General features: G+C 40.3%; 1 protein-coding gene across 1 annotated transcript in view; it reads right to left on the reverse strand.

Annotated features, from left to right (window-relative positions):
* Window positions 1-23,778, reverse strand: part of SCFD2 (sec1 family domain containing 2) — a 187,524-nt gene that overhangs the window by 100,154 nt on the left and 63,592 nt on the right. The window contains exon 5 of the mRNA XM_038136779.1: window positions 7,954-8,203. Coding sequence (XP_037992707.1) covers window positions 7,954-8,203 — 250 coding nt within the window. The remainder of the gene's footprint in view (window positions 1-7,953; window positions 8,204-23,778) is intronic.

The following is a 23,778-nucleotide window of genomic DNA, read 5'->3' on the forward strand; positions in this document are numbered from 1 at the left end:
TTTAATCTATGCCTGAGATTTTTAAACCTCTAAAAAAATAAGTCTATGCAAATTTAGATATAAATTAATCCAGAAAACTACTGCAATTTGTCTTTCAAACAATTCACTAGAAACCCTTCTATGTTTCCCAGCTGAAAAATATACCAGGAATCCACCCAAGCAAAAACCTGCAATTGATTTGGCTCAATTGATTTGGCTCACTCATCCTCCACTTGTGATTCACAGATTTTTAACAGAAATGGCAAAACCCTTTAGAAAGGTCACAGCAGAAAGGTACTGTGGTCTCAGAGAGCTCAAGGATCCTAAGGAGAGCTGATAAATTTTAGGATACGTGCATTGGCTAAAGCAGAGCAGGTAATTGCTTCAGTGCATACCCAATTTCTCCTTGTTTTTGCAGAGATCACAAAAATCCTCACAAATCCTTCTGACTGTTGTGTAAATCAGATAAATATCTTGGGACATGTGAAGTGGCCTTTTTTTGCTCAATGGCTCTGTTACCATGAAGCAAAGGACTGAAGTGCTGCAGCAGTGGCAGCATCTCAGGATTAATTAAAGCGCAGGCGCTCCCCAGGCACCCCCCTCAGCTGGCCAGACAGCAGCTTTGCTCGTGTCTTCCCAGTGCTCCTGGCAGGGTGAATGTCAGATCCAACACCATCTGGGGCTGCTGGACCACAAGTGCTTCCCCCTGGATCATGTCCAAACCACACTGAGAAATAGAGATACCAGGAGGCTATTTTACACACAGTCAGAGAGGGGTATTTTAGGTGTCTATAAAATCAGCTGGGGCAACAGGAAAAGAAGCTTCCTGAACATCCAACTTTCACTTCAGAATTGGGCTGAAAATGATCTGGATTTTCTCTAGCGGGAGTATTAATGCCTGATGTTTGCACAGCCACAGCACACCAGCATTTGCAGCTCCTCTCTCTATCACAGCAGATAGGTATAGACAGCTCTACACGAATCATACTCTGTGACATTTCTGGCATTTGTCTTCACTACAGAGCTGCAGGACTTGCAGGAAACAGAACAGAGATTACCCAAACAATGCAGCCTACAATCATGCACATAGTCAGACTAACCTGGTGGAAAGAGGTCTTCCCATTTCAGAGTGTAAAGATGTCCCACTAATATTAGGCATGAGTATGACTCTACATATTCAAGGACTAGAAGAAGCTAATCAGTATTTCTGAGAGAAGCCTAGTTGGACCTTCAAAATGTTTATCAATTTGTTGTGTTAAGGTATTCTCTTAATACCTTTATGAAATTTTAACATGAACCATTTAGCTTATTGCGCTGGTTCGGACTGAGATACAGTTAATTTTCATCATAGTATTTGGTATGAGTCTGGTTTGGATTTGTGCTGAAAATAGGGTTGATAAGAGATGGATATTTTAGTTACAGATGAGCAGTGCTTACACAGGGTTCAAGGCCTTTTTTGCTCCTCACCTCACCCCAGCAGGAGCACAAGGAGCTGGGAGGGGGACACAGCCAGGACAGCTGACTCCAACTGACCAAAGGAGTATTTCAGACCATGTGGAGTCATGCTCAGCACATAGAGGCGGGGGAAGACGGAGGAAGGGAGGGCTGAGACATTTGGAAGGACGGCATTTTTCTTCCCAAGTCATTGTTACAGATGATGGACCCTGCTTTTCTGGGGATGGCTGCACATGGGAAGTGGTGAATGAATTCCTTGGTTTGCTTTGCTTGTGCACACAGCTTTTGCTTTGCCTGTTAAACAGTCTTTATGTCAACCCACAAGTTTTCTCCCTTTTAGTCTTCTGATTCTCTTCCCCATCCCATGGGGGAGGACTGAGTAAGCAGGGGCTGCATGGGACTGGCAGGGGTTAAACCACAACACTTAAAAAGCTTTGTTTTGGTAGCAAAATAGCAGATGCCTATTTGCTAAATCTACTGGCAGCAATTTCCACGCACCTAGAATCATGGATCAATTTTTAAACCTGAGTATTCTACCCAGACATGCAGGAACACCCCAGAAGGATCCAGCATTGCTTACACATGGCTCTTGGTTTTTTGTGCAGACAATGCAAATGCAGAGCTCCTGAAGTGTGAAGGGGCAAAATGAAAGGTCTTGAGAAGGCTTGCAGACAGCACAGCTCATTAGGACTTCTCTAAATCTTCAAAACAAAAACTTTTAATTTCTTGAATTATGTAATCTTTGCAAACTCAGAAAGGATAAGATTAATTTTTTATTTTTCTGTATTTCCCTAAATGATAGCAAGCAACAACTTGGTTGCAGATTTTCTTATTTTATTTTGGATAAATACAACCAGTTGTAGCTCCCAACATAAACACCTACACTACACAGAAACACCAGATTAACCCTTTCTCTAATTTGTCTACTTGTTGCCATAATATGTTTCAATTTTTTTCAAGTCATGACTATTTTTTCCCATCAGTTCTGCTGCAAAACTCAGAGAATACTTGGAAATAAGCTAAGATGCAAGGAAGGGGGTGGGCTATCCTCCCAATGGGCTAGTGCAAACTTTGTTAACTTTACAGAAAACACTTGTTTTCTGTAAAAGCATGGAAACTTTAAAATCACTCAGAATTCACTCTTGGATTTTATGTGTTAAACAATGGTTTATTTTTCTGTACGAATAAAAACATCACTACCAGATACCTGAGCTATACCTCTACTGTGAAGCTGGGAAAACTCTCTCCCACACAAACAAGTGGCACATTTAGTCTAAAGGGGATACAGTATAACTTCAGCCAATTTCATACCAACCCACCCACCCATAATATGGCCAGGTTTGGGAAATTGTTGCTCCAAACCAGAAGTGAAGTGAAGACCAGAACCAAAAAAAAAGTGCACTTGTCTGTCCTCTGAGAGAACTGGCCGTCCCTGTCTAGGAATGCCAACATTTATTGCAAAATCAGGAGTGACTTTAGGATTAATGACACTTAGGCCACACTGGCATTAGCATGTAATTCATTAATATGAAACATCTTCCCCAAAAAATCATGTGCTGAGGACAAGCAGAATCAGTTGAGAAGTGTCTAGTCCAATATGGCAACGCCTACGCTCCACAGAATCACAGAGTGATTTGAGTTGGAAGGCACCCTCTAGCTCCAACCCCTCTGCCATGGGCAAGGAACCCTCCCCTGGCCCATCATCTTTATTCTGTTCTTTCAAATGTAACCTAAATCTTTGAGAAAAGAGGGAGAAATAGCATCCAGCCTCTCCTCCCACAACCAAAGATTCAGATGTATCTCCAAACAAATAAAGAGACTTATGATTCCCAGTCCCTAGATTTTCACACAGGTCAAAAAGGGTACAGTGCAGACTTCAGACAGCTTGTATTTCCTTTATGCAAGACTCTAGACATTAAAAAAACCCTGCATTTAAACTTTGGTCTTTACTGAACGATTTCTCAGTTTGCTTTTCCCTTCCACATTATATAACAGACAGAATTTAGAAAAAGCAAGAGAAAGGTTCAGAAAACCACTTTGTGATTAAAAATTCCAGAAGTTCCCTGCACAAAAGAGGAATTTTATTCATATTACACCTGTGCTCAAGAGGATGCAACTGATACAGCCCTACCAGGTGAAAGTTACTGCACTTGGACAGCACAGCCAGCTGCCTGTGCTGGAGCTGGGCTGGGAGTCCTCAGAACACACCATGGAAGGCAGATCTCCTCTACAAAGCTCCCACAGAGACTTGTAGATGAAAAAGAGAATGGCACAGCTGAAAAAATAGGCCTTTATTGCTTTGTGGCTCAATTAGCATTACTTTTGCAGACGTTTGCATTTGCACAGAGCTCTACACAGACATTTAGAAAACTAGATGAACAGATAAGATGATGAAATAAATATGCTATTTTGCAGCGGGTTTATTTTCAAATAGCTGCCAAAAAGCCCCACCCCTCAAGCTCCCAACTGAGCATTCTGGGAAAAGCATCGTTTTCCATTATGCTCTGGTCTGTTCTTTCTCCCCTCCAATTTGTAACATTCTGCTGGAATCAGTGATGAAGAACATATGTTTGAGATAAATTACACCCAGGAGAAATCTTGGAACTGTTACATTCAGTTTTATTACCCAAGGCATTAGGATACTCTAGCACTACACTTATTATTTAACAGTTCCATCAAACAAGACACTGCTAATGTACTTTTATATTATTATGCATGCAAAAATTAGTGTCATATTTCTTAAAACTCAGTGTGTGTGACTAATGCACTCCATTTTCATTTTACTTACCAGTTCCAGGATATTTTTTAGTGCTTCAATGAAACAAGGTGTTACATAAAGGCAGAATGCTATTGTACAAATATTTGGGAAAACATATGTTCAGGCAACAGTAAGGTTGAGTATCCTAACGCTCAACAGCCAGCAAATTGGAAGGGCTTGTGCTTCTTACACAATATAAGCTTGTGCAAGTGCTTTAACGTATTCTGCAGAGGGCTGTAACCTAGAGAGCCTCAGGGAACCCTAGTGTGCCCAGTGGGACAGACAGGCCCTGTCTCTGACAATTGCTTTCTTTGCACTGCTGCAAATACTAGTCCAGTTTCACTAGGAAACAACAAATAGCACAAATATCCCCTGCGCACCTGTGGGCTGCCTCTTTTGGGAGAGATTTGCACTAGCTCTGTGAGACACATAACTGGAGATTTTCTATAGGCATAGACTCATGCATGCATCAATTAGTTTACATTTAACAAGTATAATAGGAATATAAGATAACTCATATAAACCTGACTAATACTTTGAGTGATAATTTGATCCCAAAAGGCAAGTCTTCTAAAGCTTTTAAAAGGTTTTGCTTTGTATTTCTCAAGTGACTCTATGGGAACAAGAAATAAAACCAAGAAAAATGTGTACTTGTTAAGACTGCACAACTTCCATGCTTTGCAGAAAAGAAGAAAGCAAAAGGCTGAGGCAGCAGTTCAGAGTCACAGTCAAGATACAGGTTTTAATTTAAATTTCAATTTAAATCAACCACAGAGCCTTAGTACAGTGTTGGGCCCAAGCTAAAAACATCAGGCACCAGGTGTATCAGGAAGCAGAGCACAAAATCCCCTCTGTTCAAAGACATGTAATCACTAATACCTCAAAATGTAATTTAATTACTTTCTGCTTCAAGTTCCAAAATGAGTCACAAAGCTGAGAGCACCAGTCCACTTCATCAACGGCAAACAGAGAGCCAGACAAAGTTACTTGCTGAATATCATAAGAGTCTCACTTACTTTATTAGTACTTCTTCCTCATGTGAAGAATAACTGAAGCTATATTGTTCTAGCTCTCTGTGGTGTTCAGCCCATGCAGGGAAAGCAGCCATGGCTCACAGAAATTATACTATATAATCGTGAAATGAGGACTACAATGCACACAGGAGTCAAATGATGGTTAAACGGGAAAATTATTTACTGGCATTTCTCAACTTTGAAGTGCTTGGATTTGCAGCCTACCTGTTATTACTTCTGTGTGCCTTTTTTTAAAAGGCAACAGTAAATTTTGCTATCTCTTGCTATAACTCAAGCTGTCCAATCATGGACTGCCAGCAGGGTTTGAAACTTCACCATAGAGGTGAGGAATGAGCCAGCAGGCAGCGTCTCTCAAGTCCACCCAATAACTGCCTCAGTTTTCTCTCCTGATACATCTCATTTAACATTCTTCCTATTACTTACCTTGATGGACAGGTGAAAATAAAAGACCATGAGTATTTTACTTTGTTGGGATCATGAATGAATGATTCTAAGTATCATTGAAATTTATTTTAGTCTAATTAACTTTTGTGGCCCCTTAAGAACAAAAAAAAAAAAAAAAAAAAAAAAGGCTTTCTTGTTTCTGACTTAAAAGTGAAATGAGGGCAGAACACTGTAGGTCTGGAACATGATCTGTCCAGACTCGTGGCTGTTGCTAACTTGCAGAGCTGTGTTGACTTTGTGAAAATATGCCAACCTGCATCTGCTAAAAGGAATAGTCAGTCTGTAGTTCATAGATGTTCTGCTGGTAGCAGAATATGTCTTGGCACTGTATCTACAACTGTACAAAAAGGAGAAACCATCACTGCCCTCTATTCCCTGACTTTCAGCCCTGCTACAAAGACAGTGCTGCTGTGCCTTTGAAGGAATGCTTGTGGATGGTCCTTCAGTTCTGACTTGCTTTGCCTCTCGAGTAGCAAGCAAGCTGCCTAAGGTTCAGAGGGCAGCAGGTCATAGAACACAAGCCTGGCAAAATAGAGATCAAGGAAGAGTAGGTCTAAGGCTGGTCAAGTTTTAAGTCTTCCTAATTCAACTGTACTGCAAATACAGCAAATTGTAAATTCAGCAAATCCCACTAGCACTGACAAAGCAAATAGTTTGATAAATAAAGGCTTGAAAATTACCTCTACCTATGGAGTATTTCTAGAAATTTCATGTGATACTTTGCTGCCAACATGACATTTATTTCTGGTTATGACAATAGATGTTATTTTCCTTTGCCCTCTCCCATGAATAACTTGAAATAAATCAGATGTAAAACCAAAAAATGCTGAAGAATCAAAAAAGTATCAAGCAATGAGTATGCAAAAAATATGCAATACTGTCACCTACTTGTGTAGATTGCACAGATATGTTTGTGCTAAAACACAGATACAGAAATATAAGGATGCAAAGACTCTGGCTTTGTGCCATGCAATTAATTTCATCACATAATAATGATGAGCTTAGTCTAAAACTACCTGTACTAGGTTTCTCCTCAGCTTCTCTTTGGTACTTGGCTGAAGTTTTAGAGACTTAAAATCTTCACATACTTACATTAAGCACAATGAAGAGAAACAGACAAAACTGTGATTTAAAACTTCTTTGATTATTGGAGAAACAGAAAAATATGAAACCAGAGATTTAGAAATTACCACATCCCATCTACTAGAAGACACCACTGAAGTTGTGAGGGAAGCACCATTTGGTGGACCAGATGTACAGTACATACTGAAAAACAGGAAGGCAAAAGCTTACAAGAAGCCTGGAACACTGTGGGCACTGTGGCCAGGAGTATTAAAATAACACCACAGTGCAAATATGACTGACCCCATTCCTACACTAAGTCCTTTAACTATTACGGTATTTTACACTCAAAGCAACAGCAGACCAGTGAGACCACACCTGTATTTTGAATTAGAAGTGTCCATAGGGAATAGTACCAGAATAACCAACAGCAGTATTATTCCACCTCCCTTGAGGCTCCCCACCTAGGCCCATTCTTGGTAAACACTCTCAATTGTAAGCTCCTCTCAACATCTTGATTTATGTTCATATGTTCCCCACCTCAAAGATGACCTGGTCTCAATATTACTGAATACTGAGGAAATGGATAGCAGAAAGTGAGATCCCCTCTGCCATGCTAGGCCACCCCTGAGCCACAGCTCATTCATTTAAAATTAAGTTTTTAGCAGGTTTTTTTTTTCTAAAATGTGATACCAGCACCAAGAGGTTAGGGCTTTCCTATTCTATGAGTGCTCATCTAAAAAAAAAAGGCTTACCATGCTATTTTTAAAGGCTTATGTTCATGTTGTTTCAGCAAAATGCTCAATGTTGGTTTTAGACACATTTCTTCTTTTGTGCCAGACAAGCCAGCTCCTCATATTCACAAAGCAACTGTGGTTCACTGAACATGTTTCTAGGATTAATTCTGACTTCCCAGGGTCAACTTTACACCAATCAATGAAAGAAATTGTGGAAAAGATTACCTTATGAAAACACACAAACTTAGCAAACCTTTAACAAAAAGAACAACTTGTAGAGCTTTCATCAGACTCAGCACTCTTCAAGGACAGCCTGTCAGCATTTGGCATATATGAACACAGGAGATGGAACAAATCTACAGGAAATCCTTGTGCTTACTCATGTACTCTCAGCACCACAGACAAGTCAAGCCATTTTTATACCCTTCTCCCAGCTGACATGTTCCCAGACATCCAATTTCTCACCACAAAAGCAGAATCTTACCTGTAATTTTCTGCAACAAAGGAGATGGCTCTGGCTCATCACAAATTGCTTTGACAAGGGCCTTTTTCACCTTTTCTTCAGCTGTGTCAAGCTCTTTTCCACATTTGATTTCTCCAACCACAGAATATATGTATATCAGCAAAACAAGGAAGTCCTCACAGGCATAATCATCTTTTGTCCTTTCGTTGTAAGACTTGATCATTGGCAATAATTGGTTCAAAACACTGGGCATTTCTGACTCGCCAATAGTCTGAAAAACAGAAGGAAGGTTGTGTCAGATTGCCTCCATAGTGTTGTAAGTTAGGACCAGACATACTCCTGTGGCACATCATTCAATATTCACATTCTCAGTAGTCAGCAGATGGTGATGTCATTTATTTGCTGCTCAGACAGTGAATTTATTAATTGTCTATAGTTTTTTTCTTAGGGATTCATGATAGCAGCCTTTTAGCACTTGAAAAGCCTTATGATTAGATATTTCCAAGTGCCAGTATGATAAGAGGATGAGAGCATCCATCCCTTGGTATGGGTAGAAATGATACAAAGCACAAAGTCAAACACTTCCCCTAAATTTTAGGCTTTATCCTTGGGTCTGATTTTGTACATGAGCAGGGGGTTCAAAGCCCAGATTCCATTGACTTGCTGACATCCACATCATGCAACACCAGGGCTGGCATTTAGATCTGTTGTGCAGTTCTCTGCCACTCAGGCCAGTGACTAATTGTACCATCAAACTGCCACCCTCACTGCCCACAAGTGGCAGTTCACTGACACATCATAGTTTCACCTGTGGATGAAACTTCTACATGCTAATTTTCTGCTTTGGCTTAGCTGGGAACTCAGCAGCAGGATCAGGTGAGAGGTGGGAATACTGCAAGGCAAACAGGAGGAGCACTCTGCTCTCGGATGGGGAGGGAGGTGTGGGAGGAAAGAAGAACAGTCTTTCTCCTGGTGGTAGCAATTGCTCAGATCCATCCAGGAGGTCTCCTGTAACACCAGTACCCTGCCCCTTGTTCTGTGATCACCTAAAAGATCCCCCAGTGAAAACCTGAGGGTCAGTTCATGATGTACATTGAAACATCAAATCTCTTGTAATCCGAGGAGTCAAGTTTGCAGACTTTTATTCTTGGTTGTTACTACAGTAACTTCACACAGACTAGTCATGGTAAATAGGCACCACAGCCAATAATTTACCCTTTAAATTGATTCATAATAAGTAAATAAAATAGAAATCCAACATACTACGAAGAGACACAACAGCAAAACCATGTTTTAGGAACACAGAAACTGAAAGCTTTATCTCCTGGTGTACTTCATACAAGACTTCAGAGGGTCTGGTTCTATTTTTAGTTGTTCTTTGTCAGTCTCAGAAACACTAACAAGCATCTAATAAACTGTCATTTTTATGCTTACACTGATCCGCCACAGATCACAATCATTAAGCATGAATTACTTAAGCTCCAAGAAACTTTTTTCCAGGCTGTGCTATAAGAAACTACACTTCTGTGGACTTTGGTACCCCACCCTGCTCTTGACATACAAGTTTTGCCATGGACCCAACTTTCCTGGGACTTCAGTGTGGTCAGATGTTATGTTTTCATTTGAATACATACCTTGGAGAAGAATTTTCTAACTATCCACTACACCTAACAGTAAGTGCAACTGCAGACTTGAAGCAGTAAATTACAAAGCTGCAGTGGTCAAAAGCATGTGGGAGCCAAGAAGGAACATTCTGAAATCCAGGAGGGGTTGGCACCCTCTGTGTCTGGGCAGTGAGTGCTAAATCACATACACAGTAAGTCCAAGCACTGCTCCACCCAGAAGCAAATCTACGGTGTTTGGCACTTGTCTGGCATGTGCTGGTAGCTGGGCCATCCTCAAAACACGGCTGTTTGATTCCTGGATTTCAACTGAGCCCTGCCTTAATTCAGTATTACCTCTTCTGAAAAAGTGACATAAATAAATTCTCATCTGGAGTACAGATTCTTTCAGATCCTAAGATGGAAAAAGACAAAGCTTCAAGGAATTCAGAGGTATGCATCTATCATAAGGAAGCCATCTGCAATAAACAAAAGCCTAATCAGCCCTAAAAATCTGAGAAATCAAGATAAACCTATGTATGGAGTTATTCTGGAATAGATGACAAACTTCAGTCTATATTAACCTGAATTCATTTTTATGAAGAGGCAAGACCTATGCCAGGTATTACTGAACATCATCTACTATCTACTGGCACATCATCTATTCCCCTCCTCCCCTCCCAATCCACAAACTCTACTTGACTCCATCTCTAAATGCACAGCATGCTGCTACACCACCCAAGATGAGCTCTTGAAAAAGCTGTATTTTGCATGCACAGGTTAGCCACAGGCATGGAGCACTGAGGATGCTCATGGTTGTACAGAACAGTAGAGTGAGCAGCTCCCGCCTGAGGATTGTGGCTCCTGCAAGTACACATGTACAGCATATTTGGCAAACTTTCAAACATACATGATTAAAAAAAAATCATGTCTAAACTTTCAGGGTGATTTACTGAAGAACAGGCTAAAACTCAACAACTTCAAGTAACAATTGCCACCTCTTATCTTCAAAGTAAAAATGAAAGAGGAAAAAAAATTAAAGAGCTGCAATAAACCATTAACTTCAGAATGCACGTAGGGTCTTTCTGGGGTATGAACTTCTCTGGAATGTTTCTCCCCTTATCTCTTGGGAAATGGCACCGCAGAGGACTTCAAATGGAACTTCCAAGTTTCAGAGGCTATTTTGTCCAAACAGGCTAGTTGGACTGGACTGTGCATGAAAAAAAAGAAAAAAAAGAAAAACAAAAAAAAAACCCTCAAAACTTCACTGCAGAGAGCCACAGGGAGTTGGGAAATTTGCCTCAAACAAAATCCACTGGCAGATTGTCATTATCTGGCCACCTCCAGTGATTTAGGGGCTCCCTGCACCACCTAACAATCAATCAATTACCCTGATTGAACAGCCCTGGAACACAAGTTTTAAAAATGTAACTACCCATGACCCAAATTTCCTGCTGGTTATGTTGGCCTCAAGTTAGCCCCATTTGTCTATCATCAAGGGAGCCAATAAAAATAATAAAAACAGGTCAATTCTGAGCTTTCCAAAGACTGTATAAAAACATTAATGCTGCTTAATGTAGATCCAGCTAAAAGGGCCCAAGTTCAAACACTTTCTGCTCAGTTGCATTGTATGGACATTTTAGTGCTCTAATCATACATTCTCCAGAATTCAGGGAGACTTTGTGACAGATTTTTGTTGTTTTCCATCTCTTCCCTCCACCCTCTTAAGTTATTTATTTTTAGAACTTAAGTGGTGTAATAATTTGATGTCCCTAAGGATAAATAAACTGATGTCCATTTGCTGATTTCTGCAAAAGGCCTGAATTTTGGCAGATGGGATAATAATGAAGAATGTACAAATCTATTTGGGGGGGGGGTTTAAACACTGAACATGATATTGTGCTTCAAAATCTTACTTAAAATCTTATTTATAGGATCTACAGGAATTAGGAGGAAGTGTAATAATTCAAGAAAAAATGTTTTGCAATGCTGTGAGAGGCATTATTTTCAGTATTAAAAAAACCTGTAAGAATCTAAAGCCATATGTATCATTAGATGTATTTTTCTCAATAGAAAAAAGAGTGAGTTTGGGAGGAAGAGGAGGTTCAGAGTTTACTTGAATTAACACATGTCCCTGACAAAACTTAGGAGAGAACTGAGCACTGTAACCCCTGTGCTTCCAGCCCAGTGTCCTCAACTCGTCATTAAAAACATTAAAGCAAAAATCAACTTCAACAAAGTGGAATTTATTTTCTTTAAAATCCAGGAGGAAGGAGGAGATAAATCTTGAGAGACTACCTCAGTATGTTAATAGTCTAGTGGCTTTTTGTTCAGGAAGCAAAACATGGTAAATTCCTTCAGAGGCTGCATGAGTTAAACAGAACTTCTTGGAATGGGAACCACACAGCTTTATACAAGTTAATAATTTTTTTTGGGGAAAACCAAAACTAAAAACAACCCCAAAACACAGCTGCAGGTAAAACCAGCAGAAGAATCAGTGGAAACTCACAAGGCCTTGGGTATTTTGCTGCCCCATGCTCTGCGACTGGCCTATTTAAAAACAGCTCCTTTTATTGATAACTTGGGTGGGAAAAGAGATGTGGAATAAGCAGCTTTCCAATGTTGTCCTATTTGATTTTTCATGTTTTACCTGGGCTTGACTGTTTGTACTTTGTGATTTGGCACACTGCATTTTAACTTTCCCACTGTCCAGACAGAGGCAAGAACATTCTAACTGCCAAAAGTGACAATGGCACCAAAGGAGAACCTCAAGGGTATGTGAAACTGGCCCAGATCCTTTGATGGTAATGGATCTCTGCAGGAATAGTCATTTTAGTAAAAACAACAGGCGCTGCCAAGCTAAGGAGGAGTCCTTGCTGCCTGCAGTGCTCAGCTGCCCATAAATCAAATGCTCCAGTTCTGCTACTCGCTGTTTTACACTCTTTGGCCATCTGAGATTTGGGGTTGATTGCACATAATTTCCATATGGGTGGGAAGATGTCTGTACTCCCTGCAAAACAATTATTTCATGTATTTAATTTGTATTAAATGGCCTACATGTGACAAGTGATTTCACACAATAAATCAGATAAGTATGATCTTACCATTCAAATTATGATTCGCCATATGAAGCTCTAGAAATCATTATAATTATTGGCTTAGGCAGGTTTTGATAAAAGTGTACCTCTTCTTTGTCTTATCTTCACATATTTCTAGGGTATCATTCAAGAATAAGCAACCCAGAACATAACCCAGAAAAAAAAAGTTGTTCAAAGTACCACACTCTCACCATAAGGAAACACTTTGATCTGTGTATGTCAAAATATAGAGCATACAGTTATTCAGAGAGGTAATTTTAGATAACCAAAGTCCACTGTCTATGTATTTCCTTTGTCAGAAAGTACAGTTTTAGTCTCAAACTTGTGTTTCCAGCTGGAGAGGGGCTGACAAAGCCTCTCCTTGCAGGGAGAGTGAGCAAACTTTGGCCTTAGGGGAAAGCAGACAAAGCATCGAGTGAACTCACAGCAGATTGAGAGTGGAAGTGTAAGATGCTGGCAGTAAATGGCTGCCTCCAGTCAAAAAAAAAAAGTGTAAGCCATTCAAGATCAGGAGAGACATGAAGTGCCTTTTGCTGGAGACCAAAATAGCTTTATGACTTGCCCCTGCCAATACCAAAAGACTGCATCTTCCTCTCTTTAATGGCAGTGTCTGTCTATTCACTTGATAAATGATACAGAAACCCACCAAGAATACACATATAAAGAAAACAGTGCAGAACTAACCTGCTAGTAAAAGACACAGGAAACAGTAAAAGAATCTAGGACCTGTCTCCTCTGTCATTACTTTTAATGATTCTTTTGTTTGAATGAAATATCCCTACAGAGCCAAATCGATCTCCTGCCCTCTTTTCTGCATTTATCACCCACTCTGAACATTGCCCGAGGAACTATGTTCTCAAAACTGGAGAGACAATTTTCAGGCTCTTCTTGTAGAGACAGCATATTAGAATTTTACTATAAAGAAATGAAAGAAAAGGAGTAAGCTTTCCAGAAGCTATTTTTGACCTGGCTCATGCTGCCAAAGATACAAATTCACATTCATCCCTTGTTCATGCTCTCCCAATTAGACTTCATGCTTGCCTTCCACTCACCAAAGCAGCCTCTTCTTTCTGCACCTGCTAGAGTGTTTCTGTAACTGTGCATTAAAACAAGTAATTCTAACCATACTGGTTCTCTGCTTGGGTTTATGCTTGGCCACAGACACACACTAGTTGTCAAGGACAACAAGATAGAACTGCCTCCTTATGCAACAGTGCCAACTTAAAACTTAGATGAACTAGAGTTTAAGGTTGCCAAGAGATAAAAGAAAATTACAGAAATAATCACCTGCTCACTGGTTGACTTCTTCAATACACTGTCAAATGGCCAGATGCTTAATTGGTGTCTATCAGTCAACACTACAAATATCAAAAGCCCTTTGATATACCTGATGAATATGTATCCAGGATGTTAGAAGTTACTACAGAACACAGTGACAAGTCAAAGGCAATAAGAAATTACTGACAATATAACACTTTTTAAAAGCACAGCATCTGTAAGCTCTTCTGGTTGGAGATAATTTTTTAACGTGTCTTGCATAATTCCAAAAACACAGCACTGACACTTAACAGCTAACATGTGATAACAACACAAGTATTTAAAACAAGTTCTTCAAGCCCTATCATTTCTAAAACCAAAACAAAAGCAAAGCCCAGGACAGTTCTTTCTGCCAATAACTCCCTAGCCTATGATCATGACCTAAGCAATTGGATTTCATCTGGATCCCACAGCCAAAGTGGTATATTCCAATATTTTTCTTTAACTAATATCCTTAGGACATAAAAGAAACTATATTTTGAACAATATAATTAAGATTTCTTCCTAACACATTTCTCCTGTCTTCACTGAGGACCACAGTTGCTTGACAACAATTCTTAGTTTTAATCTTACAACTTCTTCAGTTATTTTTGTTTCTTCTGCTACAACAAGCAGATTCTGTCACTATGTCAGTGAAAAGTGACTGCAAGACTTAGACATTTTAATAAAATTCAAATGCCCACTGATATCTCTTCTTCCACAGCACCAAAATCACCTCATTGTAGTGAGTTATGCTGTTGAACAATGTACCATTACATAATATGGTCCAGTTTCTCCCTCTCTCTTTGGAGATCATCTACATGTACAGCTGTGTTAAAATATTTTAATAGGTTCATGGGGGCTCAGAAGCAACAGTGTACTGAAAAAAAGGATATTTAATAAGTCTGGATTTTATTAGATGGAGCTCTGCAAGGATAAGGAGAATTTTACTTAAATCACTCATGTCTGACATAAGAGACTCATCAGCAGGTTAAAAAGGGAATACTTCCAACCCACTCAGTCAAAGCTTTTAGGTGTGATAGTTCCTACAGACATGCTTGGTAAAAACATGAATCAGCACAGCAAAAACAGTGTCAACAGAATGAAAAAGGAATACAGGCACAGCCAAGATAAAACCTGTATCAGAAAAAGATCTTGGTGCTCTGCATGTCAGGATCTTCTGTGTGTGGCTTTTGAAGCTTGTTTGTTTCTGTAAGTCTTGGGATATTGAGCAAATTGCCAGAAGATAGGTAGGGGTTCAAAACTGAGAAAAGGGCAAAGGGATAACATAGTATCCTATGAGATTAAATCTCATCAATTTTGAGGGAAACAATGGGAAAGTATTCAACCACTACAAAGCAAGGGATAAGAATCCAGAGGGTTAGAAAACAAATAAAAGAGGTATAAATCAAGAACAATATAGTATAACCGATTTGGTCATTCAATAGTGCAGATGTCTGAAGAAGGAGGGGATTCTGTCCCAGGAGATGATTACTGAAATAGATTTGGGAGATGCTCAGGACAAAGAAAAGGATTGAATTCCTGCTTAGATGACTAGCTAAAATCATACAAGTTAGAAAAATAGATGACCCAGTAGAGAGAAAAGGTATAAAAAATCATGAGTGGACTAGAGAAGGCAGGTAGGGAATGATTGCTCACTCTGTCTCACTACAACAACAAAGAGGCAGTACACAAAGCTGGTAAGGAGCCAGTTTAAAGAGCAAATTAAATTGAGGTATTTCCTCATGCAATTTGCTCAGATGTGGAACTTCTTGCCAAATGTTGTTGTGCTGCTAAATTCTTACTTGGGCTTGCAAAGATGATGGGAAATCTCACAGGGGAAAAAATCCATCAAATATTAGTAAATACACAGAAACCACAACTGTTACAGAACTCACAATGGTTGGAACAGGGAGAATATCATATAACCTTGTCCTCTTCTCTTAATCTTCTGTAGGCAGCTGCTTTTGAGCAGAAGTGAACTATTTTTTGTTAAACAAACTAGCTCAGCTGCATTTTCGATCCAATCCGTAATAAGCATACTTACGTCAAGGCCAAGGCAAAAGGACCAATGGAACTATAAAATACAGTATCCATGGCACAGAAGTAGGAAAGCAGGGTTACTACAGTATGTGGCAGTGTCAGGATTAATTCCTACATATCGTGCTGAGTCCTAGAGTCCATATTTCTAAGAGGATGTGAAAAACTAGAGATAACATTGAAAGGAGTTACAAAACAATTGAAAGGGTAAATATCATAGTGGGAGACAATTCCTTATCAAAAGGAAGAATAACAGTTTATGCATGTCTCTTCAGACAGAAGAAAATTTCAGAGTATGAGACAGCTCTTGAATTTAGTCAAGAAAGGTACATGAGGAACGAGGGAAGTTGAAACTATGATTTTTCCAGCTCTCAAGTTGGTGAGGATGTTCCAAGTGGTGTGCACATTCCACAAAGACTTTTGAGGGTGAAAGAGCAGAAGACAAGCAGAAAGCACAGACTCAGTGGTCTCATGGAATAGAATACTGTGCATCTGGTGAGTAGAACTATAAACTGTTTAGCACAGTCCTTGATTGCAGTGAAAGGAATTGTGAACTGTGAGGGAAAAATACTTCAGAAACAGCAGAAAGGATGAAGGCAATACATGCTGTGAAAGCTGTAAGCAGTGAGTCATAAAAGGAGACTGACAGTCAAACAAGCCCATCTTGTTCTTTTCCTTCACATTCTTGCCTTTTCCATCATGTCTTTTCTCTCAAATCTTCATTTATGCCTCCTCCTTCAGTCCTATGTTAATCTACCATCAAATGTTCCAGAAACTCCTCAGAGCTGCAGGAAAACCTCCAGACGTTTGGTGATGGGTCAAACAACGGTGGACACTGGTACCAGAAATGAAAAATGAGGGCTGGGAATGAAGGGAAAACGGCAAAACCAGTCATATCAAGTGAAAAACAAAAGGAGTTTGGAGCCTGCATGACTGTTTGGGTCCATTTGAAAGACATTAGTTTTCTGGCTTTTTGTGTTTAAGTGTGTTATCTTACCACCAAACTCTTAAAAATAAATCCAGTCAACTTCTGCCCCTACAAGCTTGATATTAACAGACAACCAGGATAACAATCATACATTCCCACAAGCCACAATGTCAGTTTGCACCAAAGCATCACTCAATTAATGCTTTCAACTAAGGCTGGACCAAGCGTACACCTGATATCTTTTAGTGATGCTTAGAGATCATACTTTTACATAAAATATACTGGATAGGGGTACTATCTTGAGCAGAACACATCCCATTTTGCAGTAGCCCTGAGATTCAACTTTCTGTTGGCTATTTCGATGGAAATGGATACAGATCTGAGCAAAGCATCATTCACTCACCCTATTATTTCTATTTTGCTCCTTTGCTTTTTAAAAAGCAGCCAAGAAGCTTGGTGAAAATCTACCACTAAGACAACATACATTAACACAAAAACTGTTGGAATTTACTAAAGTACTAGTGATGACAGAAATTCCTATATGTCAAGAAACTTCTATTTAAAACATCTACTTGCATGAAATGGTTGTATGAGACTTGATGCCAGATCATGTTGTTATAGAAATTTAAGCAGTAGCTAATTTGAAAAAGTTTTGCATTGTATTTGAAGTATTTTACACCTTGGTTTGCAGATAGATAAAGACATAATACATAAAAATATATGGACATGGGAGGTTTGCAGAGGAGATCCCACTGCCCTGTCCACAGCCCCAGCTGCAACCACAGGAAGGAGACACAATGGCAACAGAAAGACACATAAAGGCAGGTTGTCATTCTGCTGCAAAGCACCACAGCTGTTAATCAGTACAGTAAATGTTATCACAATAGAGTACTGACAGTTCTAGCCCTTGTACAAGGCCCACTATGCTTCAAGCAGGATTCAGGCTTTCATGGTGATTAAAGGCAGATGTCATATGTATAAGTCAGTTTATAACTTAAGAATGCCTGGTTCATTTTTGTGTGTGAAAGGAATCTTTCATTCACAGGACATCTTCATTGGAGGATGCTCACTGAAGCATGATTTGCATACGGAAGAACATTTTTTTTTTCCTCTTCAGGTTGGGCAGAATAAAAGAAAGTTAATTATACAACCATATCTCATTCCATCCTATAAAATGTAACAGATTAAAACTTTAATTTTCCTGTCCAGTTTTTTAGTACCATGAAAAATGAATCATCTTTCAGAGAGCAGCAGATGGCAGGACACTGATACTCTAAAGAAAAGGACATTTTTTCCCTATAAATGTGTGAACTGCAGCAACAACAACTACTCAGCATGTATATAATATTAAACATCAAGTGAAATACAGGCATAGGTAAAATGTCATTTATAGTGAAACATTATTGAAATCCCACTCTTTTAATCTTCTCATCCCATCTTGGAAACGCTTAACTGCTCTAGAAGCTAACAGTTCTCTTTTCAAACACAATTTCACTCAATCACCTACAAGCTGTTTCTTCTGCTCCCTAGCTGGGCAGGAATCTTCTGTGCTGGTATTCACCTGCAGTGGTGAGCAGACAGCACAGCCAGGGCTGGTGAGGATATGTGAATTTTTAGGATGCTTATTATTAGAGAGTGCGTGCAACACCTGCTCATCAGTCATGATGTTCTTTGCCTCTTGGCCACGTGTCCTTCCTTTGGTTGGCATGTGGCAAGTCCTCTCTTTTGGTTCCTTTCACCATTCCCATCACCCCCACATGGAGCCAGGCCAGCTGGGTGGCACTAGCAGGGTTTTGCTGTTGACCCCTTGCTCTGGATGGAAAAGATGTCAGACTGCTTTCCCAGTGCCAGCTGCAAGGGCCATGTGAGGGCATCCTGGCTGCCGAGGATTGCTCCTGCCACACCTCCTCCCCATCCATTTGTCCAGCATGAGCTACAACTAGAAAAACAATCCCACTTTCTGTCCCCCTGGGACTTCCCTCCCACTCAGCCAAATGCCTGAGTCAGCATAGCTATCCCTCATGAAATCCCATTTGCACAAAGGGAGACCACTGGAGCACAGGACATCTGGTCCCAATATCTAAAACCACTTAAATCATGCATGCCATTCCAAACATTTAAGGACTTCAGAAGTTTTCAGTTTTTTTCATATATATTTCCTAGTCGCTTCATGCAGAAAGCATTTGTGTTCCAAGTTTCATTCTAAAGAGGTGGGCAAATGTATATTCCACCTCATTTTAACTAGGAAAAAAAAATATCCTGCTTTAAAGATAAGACCAGATCTGGCTTAAGCTACTTCTATGTTAACTACTTAAAAAAAAATATTTTAGGAGAGTATCAACATGTCCTGAAATACAACACAATTCACATTTCATTAACAGGCAAAAAAAGGTGTTATTATATGCAATATAAAAAAAAAACCCCAAAACCTATCCAATAAAGAATGAAAAACCCCAAAAATTCAGCTGTATATGCTAGAAGGTGAGGCTCCGAGATGTTTTTCAGTTAGTTACTCATCATGAATTTTGGTAGGAAAGAAAGGACTCCTGGCCCAGTGGTCAGCACTAAACTGATCCTCTAGAGACCAATGCTCAGGTCCAACTCCAAAAGTGAGCTTCTTGCCTTTCTACACCTGTAAGCAGTGGTAGCTTCCCATGCTACCAAACATTAATTTGAGCGCTCTGATAGACTGATGCTGAGGCCTAGATACGAGAACTAACATTCAGTGTAGCTAAGAATTCCCTTTACAGCCCCCTACATTGTGAGTCATGGTAAGCTGATGCAACAGAGGCAGACTTGAGTCCCCCGTAACCTACTTAGTATGAGCATCAATAGCCATCAAGTTGTCGCAAGACGGAGCTCACCATCAACTGGCTTCTTTTTTCAAAAGCCAGTATGGGTATGGCTATGTATCTCACAGTCTCTCTTGCACAGGTCTTACAAGAGAAAATACAGCATTTTGATATAATTTCTTTCCTTCTTATCTGGCTCCCCACACTTCAGGGAGGGAGCGCTTCCAACCTTCACCATCGCATACTCATACTACTGTAACAGCAGAAAAATCCAAATTTCTTCTTAAAGTACTACGAGACAATTCTTAAATCACTCCACAGCACTCCACTTTTCTAACAAGCCATCTGTCAGTATGCTCTCAGGACATGACAATCAGACTTCTGGGTCATAAATGATATTCTGTATGGAGACACCACCACAGCAAAAAAAAAAAAGGAGGTCTGAGACACCCTAATTTGATGAGAGAATCCAGAGTACCTTTGTTATATATTGTAATGCACAAAATACATTAAATCATGTATCTGAGTCTTGGATCATATTTTGGAAGGCAGACTAGTACTACAAAGCTCTTTTAGACACTGTTTATTAACATCCAAATGAAATATGAAAAGCACTTTCTGTTAAATCCAGGATCTGAACAACTCTTATAATGTACCCTAAATGCAGTAAAATGGTATTGCAACAGCTAGAAATAAGTGCGTTATTACTAAAAATAATTTTTTTTACTGCACTAATGTATGTTTCCTCCTTCTAAAAATAACTTTTCAAAACAACATCATCACAATTAGGTTACCCAGAAATGTTGCCATGTGAGCAGCACTCCAGTCGTCACCCGGACCCTCACATCCCAGACTATTTCTAGTTTTGCTGGAGCAAACATTTTGATCTTCCCAAAAGAAAGTGCCACAGGCCCTAGCAAAGATCACATAGCCCACAAAATGTCTCTGCTACTGTTTAAGAAAAGCAGCACGGGAAGCGAGTGGGTGAAAATAAATCTACACAGTGTTGTTCCTATTTAAAATGTCACCTTTCTTTTTTTTTTTTTATAACCACTACAAAAATCCTAAACTAGTCTCAGGACAATCTCTTCTCCTGCCTCCAAATAATGTCCCTCTGCCACCTCAGTCACGGCCCCTTCTGTCAGACCCTAGCAAACTACTGCTTGGTGGTCTCACTGTTCTACCCTGAGTCGTATTTTAATTAGTAAGAGCATTGAGAAGAGATCAGTGTACAGATATTGGCGAATCTTCAAACAAGAGTACACGCTGTCCATTTTATTCACAATGAAAAAGCTCTTAAAGAGATTTTGATAAAGATTTGCCTCCTGCTTGCAGCCCACGTTTGTAATGTTTATATAAGTGAGGGATATAAATCTTTTTCAAATGAACCCCACGGTTTTTAGACCAGCCTCGTTATAAACTGCCTGTTTCCGTTTTGCCTGCCTAAGCAAGCAATGCAGAGCCTGCTTGGGATAGACTGGAACTAATTTAATGTGCTCCAGGTTTAATCCCCATCCTCCCAGCTTTTACTGGCAGATTTTACACAGAGACTACTGCTGACTTTAACAGTGATTCATGCGATAAGTGGGTTTGGATTTGTTTTTTCCACATCAGAAAACATGCAAGAGCAATGTCACCAAAATAATTTTAATAAAACATGGCCGAGACGGAGCAAAGCTGAACTAAGAATAATTAAACTTTTAACACAGAACTGTTTCTCCTGGTTTAAATTTATAAAGGTGGATTTCTAGCTCGTTTTATGCAGAAGAGCAAAGAGAAGTGCGCGGCCTCTCCGCTGGTGTGGAAGGAGGCCGGCGGCCCAACAGCCTGGAGCGCGGGCCGGGATCTGTGACGAGGAAGGCGAAGCAGCGGGACAGCCCCCACGGGGGAACAGACTCCACGGCCGGACAGCCCCCAGGGGGGGACAGCCCCCACGGGGGGACAGCACCCAGGGCAGGGGACAGCCCCCACGGCGGGACAGCCCTCACGGCGGGACAGCCCCCAGGCTCTCGACTCCCGCGGCCCCGGGCGCTCCCGGCGGCGCGGCCCGAGAGCCCTGGGCACGGCCGCGCCCTGCAGGTGGCGCTGTTGGAGCGCCGCGGGCGCGGAGCCGCCGCCTGGCAAACTGATCCGGGCTGAGCTCGGCCCCGGCAGCAGCACAGCAGCACTTACCCACAGCAGGAAAACCCTGCTACGGACATGCTGCTGCCGACGTGCTGCTTCGATCTTTATTTTTAAAATTTTTTTAAAAATTTGTTTGAAATTCGCAGGAGCAAAACATGTTCATTAGCACGGCGCACTGTAAAAGGGACAGCAATTACAGATGTAATAGCTGTTTATTTTTGCAAAAGGTAACTGAATGACTGATGTAGAGAGCACGTAGATGCTATTTTGCAATCATCTTCTCGTGTATCGAATTCCCTGCTCATTTACATAAACCAGATGTTTCCCCGACAAACCAAATTCCTTGACGAAAAACCAGAAGTTGCTATACTTCACGTCCAAAATGAAAGATGATGTGAATGTTCCATTAGCTACTAAACGCAAATGCATACTTAAAGTGCAACAGTTTCCTTTTATTTAGCACAACTTTTGTGAGGGCTCAGATGATCCTCGGCACAAGCATTAGAAAAGAAAAATGAAGCTACTTAAATTTACCCACTGGCCTCAATAGCTTCTACTTCCCTTGGGAGTGAAATGTCTTTGCCAGATCTTGACCCTCAAACCAGTCCACGGAGTGGACAAATACTGTGAAACAAATAATCAGAATTCCTCATTCCTGCAGGAGAGTTGGCTCCTGGAATCTTTTTTTTTTTTTTTTTTTTTGGTATCAGATTCCCAGAGGATCGTTGAAGAATAAGAATGATTGTTTTACTAGTTTAGTGATAATTTAAAACTTGCAACCTTTCAGTACACATGGGTAAAGTGAAGGACATGAAAAAAATACATTTGCTGTTACTGCAAGAAGAAATTATTATCAGGAAAAAATTCTGAAATCTCTAATTCTAATTCTTACTGATTTTACCAAAACCCAGCTTGCTAAAGTTCTAGATTACTACAGGAACAACAGTGTTTTACATTTAACTGAAGTGCTGAATTCATGGAGGATGCCTGAAGGTTATATTTGTTACTAATCTTCCAGAACATACCCTTATCCTTCCAATACATGGATCTACCAGCTTTTGGTGAGAAGCTATTAAAATCCTCAGGCACAAAGCAATAGAAAATTTGCACTAAAAGCAAAACATTTCGCCTAAGAATAATAAGTAGGTAACTGATCAACAGTCAAATGACCAATAATAACCCAAACATCAGGAAAAGAGCAAGGGTGAGCTCTGAAAGCCAGTATTTCATGCTGTTCTCAGCAAAGAGTGCAATTAAATGTAGAATATTTAGCGCCATGGCCACAAAATTCGGAACAGGCTCTGATGCTGCAGGTAGGAATGTAGAAACCCCACAGCAAAGGCAACTTTGCTAATGGCAAGGGCAAAACAATGGGTAAAATTTCTTGATTTGAAAAAATGTTGGGACTTCTGGGATGTTCCAAATTCACTCTTTATCCTGAGACTGAGGTATCAATGGGCTTTGAAAGAGCTGACTCATCTTGCAGCTGATAGAAGTTCTCCTTGGAACCAGCACAGCCCTTTTTTCTCAGCTCTTCTTTTCAGCACAGGCTAGCAAACACCAAGCCAACTGCAAAATAACTAAGAACTGGACATAAAGAACCACTCCATCAGTTCTCAGTCTTGAATTAGGTCACACGTTTCACTAGCCACCTATCTCATTTAACTATACCATGAATTGAGAAGACATGGTTATTAAGTGCCTATATCAAACCACTCAAGGAACGTATGTGGTAACTTCAGTAAAGCAAAATTGAAATAAAATACTCCAGAACAATGTGTTACAATTAACCTTTACTATTGGTCCTTTCAAAAGACACTGTGGTCCTAGAAGGGCCATGTGGCCCCAGTGCATGGCAGTCATGTTTCCCTCTCCTGACAACAGCGGAGCACTGCCACAAAGCCCACAGTTCTCACATCCAAATGCTCCTCCACTGGCCACTGAGACAGCCTTAGCAACTCCTGTTA

This window comes from Motacilla alba, chromosome 4 (assembly GCF_015832195.1).
Source record: "Motacilla alba alba isolate MOTALB_02 chromosome 4, Motacilla_alba_V1.0_pri, whole genome shotgun sequence".
NCBI lineage: Eukaryota > Metazoa > Chordata > Aves > Passeriformes > Motacillidae > Motacilla > Motacilla alba.